The 10,000-nt window shown below is 42.4% G+C and overlaps 1 protein-coding gene across 1 annotated transcript in view; it reads right to left on the bottom strand.

The window, feature by feature from the left end:
* LOC137969592 (protein sidekick-2-like) overlaps nucleotides 1-10,000 on the bottom strand; it is a 49,488-nt gene that overhangs the window by 12,206 nt on the left and 27,282 nt on the right. The window contains exons 15-23 of the mRNA XM_068815901.1: nucleotides 8,667-8,993; nucleotides 7,499-7,569; nucleotides 6,284-6,527; nucleotides 6,067-6,182; nucleotides 5,292-5,478; nucleotides 4,450-4,749; nucleotides 2,985-3,287; nucleotides 1,912-1,982; nucleotides 673-904 (exon numbers count right to left, since the gene is read on the bottom strand). Of these exons, the coding sequence (XP_068672002.1) occupies nucleotides 673-904; nucleotides 1,912-1,982; nucleotides 2,985-3,287; nucleotides 4,450-4,749; nucleotides 5,292-5,478; nucleotides 6,067-6,182; nucleotides 6,284-6,527; nucleotides 7,499-7,569; nucleotides 8,667-8,993 (1,851 nt within the window). The remainder of the gene's footprint in view (nucleotides 1-672; nucleotides 905-1,911; nucleotides 1,983-2,984; nucleotides 3,288-4,449; nucleotides 4,750-5,291; nucleotides 5,479-6,066; nucleotides 6,183-6,283; nucleotides 6,528-7,498; nucleotides 7,570-8,666; nucleotides 8,994-10,000) is intronic.

The raw sequence follows: 10,000 nt of genomic DNA on the forward strand, positions 1-10,000 counted from the left end.
TAACAATCTCAGCAAGAACTCAAATGGCACTGAATCGTCTTCTCATAGTTTTCTTTCGCTTCAGTTTTCGGGAGGCTGTGATGAGCAAAAATCTCTTTAGAGCTCTTCGGCCGTACGGAAACTGAACCAAAACATAGTGATTATTTTTGGTTTTTACACGAAGTCAGCCGTTTGGATATCCCTGAACAAAGAAACAGTGCTTATCACCCAGAAACTACTTCTGCTGGAGTTAAGCTCTCTTCTTATGCAGATATTTTCTTATGTTTCCGTAAAAAACATAGCCTCTGGTTTGATCACAGGGAAACCAACAACAGAGAGCTTACGCACTCGACGTTTTGTTACGATAACGGGGGGTGAGTTGTTTTCCATTGTAACTTGTCTTGACACTACATCATTTGTATTGTAAAGTACCTGTTCACTTTTGGAGACGATTAGTTTTCAAAAAATCCAGTGGAGACTAATCTCCTGGCATGCGAAATGTGCATCACATGCTTTTTACATGCAGCGCGAAAAAATGCGCATCCAATTGGATGAAAACGGGGCGCGTGATTTTAATCCAATCACGAACGGTAATAACCTAATCCAATTGCGCGCAACTGAGCACACGGAAAATGGTCAATCAATGCCGGACAGAGAACCACCCCTGGATTCACGACTATCAGCGCCACTTACGTTTCTCGCCTGTTGTTACGTCATAGAGAGGTGTATATGGTCCAGGACCCTTCTCGTTCACGGCCGCTACCTTGATTGCGTACCGTGTAAAAACCTTCAAGTTGCTTAGAGTATGTTGGCGAGCGCTCTTGGGCAGGCTCTTCTCAGTGAAGCCACTGACACCAGGTATTTGCTCCCTGTATTTCACTATGAAGCCATTCAGAGTTCCACCGAGTTCTTGAGGGTAAGGAGCCTTGAAAAACAAAAGCATAGACAAGACTCATTGTTACTTGAATTGAATTGATAACGCTATTTTCGATTCGTTAAGGCAGGATTCCAAGAAATGAGATACGCGCCCAATTTGGATCATCCTCACGAAGCGCCCAGTTAAGAAAGCTCAAACCAATTTTAACACTTTATACAAACTGTACTATTTCATTTGGAAGGATTGAATTTACTCAACTGCTTCACATAACGGCAACGTTATGGTACCATATGAGACACTAATGATTGCTTAGGGTGCGTTTGATTGACCGTATTCCGGAATGAGAATACGATGAGTGATGATTTAAAACGGTATGTCTGGCGTCTTGAAGCAACAAGGATAATCAAGATATGTTTAAACATAGTTAATCTAGGGACTGGTTATGAAACCCTGGGAATTTCAAAAGCAGGAACAATACAGTCGAAATTAGATGTTGAACCGACCGTGACCCTGCACAATCTTTTGTTTTTGGTTCGCAAGTTAATTTGGAATAAACTAGTCGAAGCTTTTCATTGGTTATCCTGCCGAAAAAAGCGTGTTTTTGTCAGGTTTTGTGCAGGGTCAAGGCCAAAAGCACGAACAAAAACATGAAACAAAGAAACTTGTCGAGTTTCATAACCAGCCTACATCTATTAACTATGGTTTAAAATAGCATTTTAGCAGGTGTTTGACAATTTTAAAGTGAATCTCCTTAAAATCGAAGGATTTCTAACTTCTTTTCCATGTATTCCTATTCCGGAATACGGTCAATCGAATACACCCTTAATAAGACTCCCTTATTGACGTGACGTAAGAGTTCACCATGGCAACAAAAGAACCACTTAATAACGCTCTATAATTTGTCTTTAAACGCTACGCCTTACATTTAAAAAACAACCTAAGTGACCCCCAATTTTAACTGTTGGAAAGTGATTATCAGGATCAGACAAAACTCTCTGCAAAGTTTAAAAAAATCTCTGAGGAGATTCATAGCCACCTTAACAACTGGAACTAACCGTCCATTCAATAAGAAGGGATGTTGGAGAGGCAGATCGTATCCTGATGTCACGAGGAGCTCCAGTCGGCACTATAAAACAAACCGCAAATAAGTGACGAATAAAGTGATTTTCAATTGAGTGTCGAAATTCTTGGATTTCACATGACGTCACGGTCGCCATGTTGGTGTCCCCAAACAATGAAATGGCGGCCATGTTGGTGTCCCGATCCAATCCTCCGGGAATTGAAAGCTATTATTATGCTAACGTCTTCTTTTGTTTTCGTTGAAAAACATGGCTGTTGATCAAGTGAGTGAAACCCAAGAATTGCTTTGGTTTATGATTACTTCACTTAGTAATTGGTTCAAAGTTCTCGCACCAAAACCAATCGTGGCTCACGCGTGCACATTTTCCCGCGCTTTGCGTCGGCTACGTGTAATTACTTCGAGTTTTGATTGGTTTACCGGATTGACACCGTCATTTTTGATTGGCCACAGTAATTACTTTGGTTTTGGTTTTACGACACTCAATTGAAAATCACTCTAAGTGGTGCTACATTGCGGGCGATTCATGCCTGCATCCTAAGCAAGACAGCAAGTATGGGAAAGCAGTTGTCTCTAGCTATCACCATGGGTACCACTTAATACCAACAGACTAGCCACAATACCGGAGATTACATTTACAGATTGCTTGACTGCCATTTCTTTTTTCAAATCCAACTTCAGTGCGCCGTAGAATTCAACAAATCAAGTCGTTTGTTTCAAAGCCTAGCGAGAGACAGGTATGGGTCTATTCCTGAAATGACCTCACAATCCGCCTTGCAATGCAAAAATCCTTTCAAACCTGAAATACAAAACAGCTTGTGACGTCACGGCAGGGCTAGACCCATGCCTCTGACGCGGGATTTAATAAAGCGGTTTCACTTCACAACCGTGAATGTAAACTAAATGTGGAATTCCAACGCTTGTTTACTGGAATTCTTAAATTTGTTGAGCTTACCTTTTTATCATTTATTTCATTGGCCCCGAAAACCCTCTAAGGGGAGCAGTCAATTTACTAACTTACAAGGAACAATGTTAAAACGGCATTCTTACGCGCTAGCCGAGTTGTAATCGGCGAGGAGGCTGCGCTGTATGGGCTATCACCCTTGTCATTCGTTGCCATTATTCTGAATATGTAGGTCTCTCCTGGCACAAGTCCTTCGACTGTAAGACTTCGAGCGGAATGATGGGCATTCGATGAGTACACTTGCCATCCCTGTCCGTTTCTGTTTAACTGCACAGTGAAGTACCTCAAAGGGCTCTTCGGATCAGAGGTAGCCTGCCATTTGAGCTTTATCCAACGTTCGCCGATGTCCGAGAAATAAATGGGTAAAATAAAAGGGGCATTCGGCGGGTCTGTGGAAACAAAGAGAGCCAGTTGTCAGTTCTGAAAGCGGTTTCGTTATGTTTGCGCCACTTATGTCCGGAAATGCACTTAATTGCATCCAGACCCAATTTTGACATCCAACACGAAGTGTCTCTTCAAGTATAGTCCTTGGCTACCTATCTCCAACAATAAGGTAACGGTAAAGGTTAGCATTATTTTGAGCTCGGGGTAAATGCAGCTGCAGTTTATCTGAGGAGCAGCATTTGGTGGGACACTATACGGAGCCGCACGCTCCAGCAATTTCGCGAAAGATTACGAAGTGTGACCTTAAGCCTAAAATGTCATTCGCCCTTACTTGAATAAAGTTTGTGCTAGCATTAGTGTTTTTCTAGGTTGACGTTATCGCAACCGTTTTTTTCAGCCCCTTCACTCACAATTGTGCCACTCACAGATTTTACTCTGTCAAGTTTTTTTAAAAATCTACTTTTAGTTTTGCAAAGCTATTTTAAGTTCTCGTTCCCAATGCCACGCAAATTTAAAATTTCATTACGTCATTTCAACTAGCCAATCAGGAGCCTCTCCAAAAATGGCTGCGTAGCTGAACAATGCGCTAAAATTAGTTTTTTAAAAACCGTCATTGGAAGAGGTCCATTTACGGGGGAACCCCTCTCTTACATCATCCTCTCTTGACTCTGTCTAATGCTAGACAACTTAATTACTCCTCAATGGGGGCCCCTCGGGGCTTTTAACTTTAAGAGGTAGAGTTTAAGGGCAACTTGAGTGACTTTTATCGCCGTTATTGCTGAACACAAGGTACATTGAAGTCGATCAAAGTGTAAAGGGACATCTGGTAAAGGAAGGAAGGAAAGGAACTTTATTTAAGTGTCTAGTCGATTTAGCGCTGGAGCACTAATTGGGGACACTGTAAAGTGAAATTAACAATCAACGCAATTCAAGTCAAATGTTGGTTTTTGAGGAGAGGGGAAACCGGAGTACCCGAAGGAAACCTCTCGGTGCAGAGTAGAGAACCAACAAACTCAACCCACATATGTCGCCGAGTCGAGGAATCGAACCCGGGCCACGTTGGTGGTAGACGAGTGCTCTCACCACTGCGCCATCCCTGCATCCCAAAGGCTTCAGGAAGTCACGAGCATTTCCGGATTTAATTACCAGCATAACTCTCCTACTCACCAGTTGAACCGCCAGTAAAAACCACTGCTTCGGCGGGCGTTTCGCTCCAACCTCGCTTGGTCCTCGCCCAAACAAAGAAGCGATAAAACGTCTGCGAATTCAATGGACCAGCAGTTCGCTTACGCACTCTGAAGTCAATGGAGTCATCTCGCCATGCAACAAAAGTTGAAGATGAATTCAGCCGGCAAAGGGCTTTGTACTCCGTTATAATACCACGTGGATACACTGGTCGGTCCCAGGCTATCGTCACTAATATGGTGCCGACATTGGTGAAACGAACGCGAGCCGGAGGCCCTGGAGCTGAGAAAGAAAAACAACAAAAACAGTTAGTCTGTCATGACATGTTACATGTAACATCTTCACACGAGATACCGCCCAGTGGTTAGGACGCTTGCCTTGTGATCCGGTGTTCCCTGGTTCAAGACCCGTTCTGATCATTCGTTGAATTTGTTCCTGGCAGCCCGTGGTTCAACTTCTCGGCCGCACTTGTAAATAGTCAACTGCTGTGCCTCCGGTCAGTTTGTATTCCTAATAGTTGTTGTTGTTGTGTTCTGTCGTTTCGTTGATTGTTTCATTGGCCCTGAGAAGCCCCTACGGTGAGTGGTCAATTAAGGATGTATTGTATATGACATGTCTGCACGCGGTCAATTAGGTATGACACGAAATCTCGACATAAAATGGAAGGTCATTCCACATTTCGATGCAACGCGACACATAATTTCACATTCCCTTAACCAAACACGAGCCAACGCGTTTTTTCGGTTAATAAACGATTCTACTCTAAGTTAGCGAACAGAAGAGAAAATATAGATACATCGTTACCGAAGAAATGATCAACTTACTTGACTCCCAAGTAGTGGCTCTGACAGCCGAGCTTCTGGGTCCAGACCCAAGCCGCGTGTAGGCGAGGATCTGGAACTCGTAAGTGACAAAACTCTCTAGTCCAGTCATGGAGGTGGAGAACGTCAACCCGTGACTAATTTCCTTCTCTTTTTCGGTGTGTTGCTTTCCAACCACGCTGTAGTAAATCTACAATTAGAATAACCAGTTCAAAAGCTACTCGTAACATTTACAGATCCAAGCCCAATCACCAGGTCCTGTCTTATGGTGCTTTCCTTTTGTCAGAACTGGCCGGCCAGACCCGTCAGTTTGCAAAGAAAATGCAACAGTTTGAAGGAACACTTGCATGATAATCCCTCGCATTCCTCTGGAGGAATATATATCAGTCTCGAAGTTAGTCCTTCCAAATGCCCCGATCTGGCCTGTCAGTTTTGTCGAATGGAAAGCGTTCTTCGTCTACGTTTCAGGCAAACCGCTTTTGAATCTAAAATTTCTGGTGACAGAGGAGATGAATGGTGCGAATGATATCGATATTGGACGTCTTCGTCTTCCTCGTCAAATCCAATTTATTGACTGACTTGAATGTCATTAAGTTAGATGCTAAGTCCGATGAATGAATGAAACGATGATATCCTTTCGGTAATGACATAGGCATAATCGTAAAAAAAATTCCGAGTGTTCCTTTGCAAGAGTCGAACCTATGACCTTCCGAATACTCCTACTCTTTCTTGCTCGTTCAAACAACTCCGCTAATTTTGGGTTAAAACAATTATTTACCTTATATCCAAGGATTTCACCGTTCTGTGCCACGAATGGAACCGGATCCCAGCTAAGAGACACAGAAGAAGCACCAGTCACTACTCGTTTGACACCGGTCGGAGCGCGGGACGGAACTGGAATTGAAACATAGTTAGGTTGGACATTTTTATGAACATAGTCCAGAGAAGACCCTAACCCATTACAACAACAATATTCGTAAGATTGGGGAACTCACCATCTTCCCCTGTCCAGGCCCAGGCCACTGCTCTGCTTTTGCTCGCCCCCAGGCCGCTCAGGCTATACGTTTGCACGGACACTTTGTAGTGTTTGTACTTTAGCAGTCCCCCTGCTCTGTAGTAATCTAATTGACTGTTAGGCACTTTAATTTCCAAGCTATGAATAGTTTTGTTCACCCCTTGTGGTTCAAATCTCATTAAAAAGCCAATAAAGTCGCTGTTCCAAGTATCTCTCGGTGGGATCTGTGAAAGGAAAAAAAAAACATTTATCGAGAGGACAACTCCAGGTGTGTGCATTTGTGAAAACCTCCCAACTTTTTCGGAACCAAAAAGAGTGACATAACTTTCTACGGATCTTTACAACGAAGACGTTTCCAGGCGGGAAGTCGTCATACAAAATTCCCTTCTATATCCTGGAAAACTTCACAAATCGAATGCTGTTCATCTTGTCGACAATGATATTCGTCATCACAGAGGTCAAAATGCGGTGGACTCACGAGGCGCAGCCGACGGCCGTGTGTATCCACAACAACGGCAGCGTCTTTTTTACCACAATATTCAACGTCAAAGAAACTGTGACCAAGATCGTGACGCAAAAAAGAAAAAGCAAGCATTTTCTACAACTTTCTCGCAATCTGATAGGTTTATTTCCCAAAATGGCACGAGCAGCCTTGTCTAGACTCTTATCAACAACGACAAATTAGCCAATCAGACTGCGAGAGATGGCAAGCAATTGTGGTAAAAATGTTGTGACACCAGCTTTAAAAACAAAGCAGATGACAGTTTCACTCAGATAGGAGGAATAAGCCACATGTGAATCATATCGTAAAGCCGTCCAAAGAGACCCGTTGTTTATGAGATAAACTGACGTATTCGATCACTTGCTGAGCGACTGTAATTTATACATCTTCCGCATTCAGGGCGGGCGAAAAGTCTTTCTTCGTGGGTTAACGCACGACGTGATATCATTGGTAGTGTCTGTCACTTTATCCGTGCTATTGCCTTTGGGGACTGAGCATTGAAAGTTACTTTCCGTTTCCATCGTTTCTGACCTTCAACCCTCCGTAGCTCGATCTTTTGCTTGTCTGTTCTGATAGTATTCTCAAAAAGTTCCCTATGAGTCACAAGTAGTTGTTGGAAACAGTTAAGTTGACTTTTTCTAAGGTTATACGTTGCATTGTGAGTTCCACGTCACTGGTAGCTTACAAACTAACCTTCCATCTTAACTCCAGTCCATCTTTGCCAATTTGTAACAGGGTCAGGTTACTCGGTGGAAGAGAGGGAACTGGGCAAGATAAAATTGAAAACATAAAAGTTATTAATAATTCATAACAGATAAGGTGATCAAAAATACGTGAAAATTAACGTGATCGTTATCTATGCAGCAGCACGAGACAAAACCAATTAGCCAAAACTATATAGTCATTTGTATTAGCTGTATAGCCAAAACTCCTTTTAAAAAGAGTAGCGCGCATAATGACCGATCCGAAGTGACTTAAATCTCCCGCCAAAATGCCTAAATAGTCCGTTCCACGTATCCCACCGGCTTCAGTCTTAGTCGTGTTGTCAGTTTACGAACAATTTTTGCTGCCACGATTTCCTAAATGAAAGATCATCACAGTCAAAGCGACTTTCCTATGACTTGAAAAAGTGTTCGCAATTTGTTTCACGGCCCAATGTTTGGCGAGATTAAAACAAAGCTTCTCCTTATTCCCTCCAAGGACAATCAATATGGGCAGTAAGTTCGATTGCCCAATCAAATTACTGCATTTCAAATGACGTCAAAGCGAAATGGCGATCGCTTTCAAGAAAGTTCCATGGTGAGATGACGTTGATGGCATCCGCGTTCGCTAAGCCAATGAACATTTGCGATCATTTGTTTTTGTTCGATGAGCCAATTAAATGTTTTGCATTTTTGTTTACGTTCTGTTTTTACGTTTATTTTTCAAGGTCATATGAAAGTCACTCTAATGAAAACACTTGAAGAATCCTGAAACAGAGAGGCTCGAACCCATGACCGTGTAATTGGGCGTTTCTTTTCGACTAACCTTTCAAGCTATCTGACAGATGGTCAATCGCGAGTTCGTTCTGTACATCCCTTAACAGTTGAAAGTATGACGACGAGAAAATATGAAAGACATACTACTGTTCTTTACGACTAGCTTAATTCTTTTCTCAAACTACGGTGATTATTCGCTGAGGAGATTGTTTCATATCCGTACTTTGTCTTAAAAAGTTATTCTTCCGTCCATCGTAACCGGCTGTGACAAATAACCAGCAATGATATTTTTCATAACAAAGGCTTCTCAACTCTGAACTCGCTGGCTCAGCCAGCCTCCTGCTTGTTCAGAACATGCAGAACTACAGGGAGTGTCTCCTTACCTGCTTCCAGTGTTTTGACTGTATCCGAGGCGTTGCTTGGGCTGCTACTACCGACCTTGTTAGCAGCAATAACTCGAAATCTGTAATCAGTATAGGGCTTCAAGTGCGGAAGAGTAAGTGGAAGCAGGTCCCACACTAAATGCGCATCTTGCACAACCATCAGTATATTCCATTGTGACGACATGGGGTCATAAAATGAGTCATTGTTGTACTGAACCGTGTACGACAGGATAGGAGCCCGGCCAGATGGTCCAGGGCTGAGATTGAGCACCAAAGAACGAGCCCTTACTTGTAAAACCCTCAGATTATATGGTGCACCAGGACGGACTACAACGAATAGACAGAAATGTCATTAATTTAATTTCAATAAACAAACTAGAGCGAGTTTCAATCAAGTATCGTAAAACCAAAACCAAATTAATTACTTTGGCCAATCAAAAAGTACGGAGACAATTTAGTAAACCAATCAAAACTCGTACTAATTACATGTAGCCGACACAAAGCGCGGGAAAATGTCCATGCGCAAGCAAGATTGGTTTTGGTTTCACTTCTGATTGGTTGACAAAATGGCGCAAGAACTTTGAACTAATCACTGAGTGAAGTAATGCAAAACCAAAGCAATTCGCTAGTTACTTTCGACACTCAACTGAAAACCGCTCTATCAGAGAACTGAACAACAGAGGACGTTTTTCATTTGCGACGTTGCGCGGGAGTCTTCACGACGAAATTTGGGAGTTCAAGCAAGAGACAACGGCAACGTCGACCAGATATGTCCCGATATGCCCCTAATTAGATGCACACCCATTTCAATAAGCGTCATGAAGTGTCCCCTTGCTCGTCATCACGATAACGTCATTTGACTACAACTAACAGAATTCAGTTTGTTTTTCTTTTCAAATTTAAATTTTGTATTCGCATTGGGGTAAAAATAACCATAGCTCTAATTAGCATGAGACAAGCAAAACATAAAGGAATCTGGCACTTGTAGTCAAATGGCGTTATCATGCAAATGTCCTATTAACGTCATCAAGTGAACCGGATTGATTTGTATTAAAAGCAATCAAATTGACTTCGTAAATGTGAAAAACGTTTCGCGTTCTTGGGATTTTTTCTATCGGTACAGCATTTTCATTACAGAGGAAGAATGGAACGATAGGCTTTTTGCAGCTAGTAATCACATGGTACAAAAACCGCCATAAAGCAATGCAAATTGCCCACTGGGACATCTGAAATGAAGAAAATTTTAATTAATTTGCTTTAGTTTAGATGTCCCAGTCCTCAATTTGCGTTGCAGTGTGGCAGTTGTTGTACCATGTGATCACTAGTTACTTGTT

This window comes from Montipora foliosa, chromosome 9 (genome assembly GCF_036669935.1).
Source record: "Montipora foliosa isolate CH-2021 chromosome 9, ASM3666993v2, whole genome shotgun sequence".
Taxonomy (NCBI): domain Eukaryota; kingdom Metazoa; phylum Cnidaria; class Anthozoa; order Scleractinia; family Acroporidae; genus Montipora; species Montipora foliosa.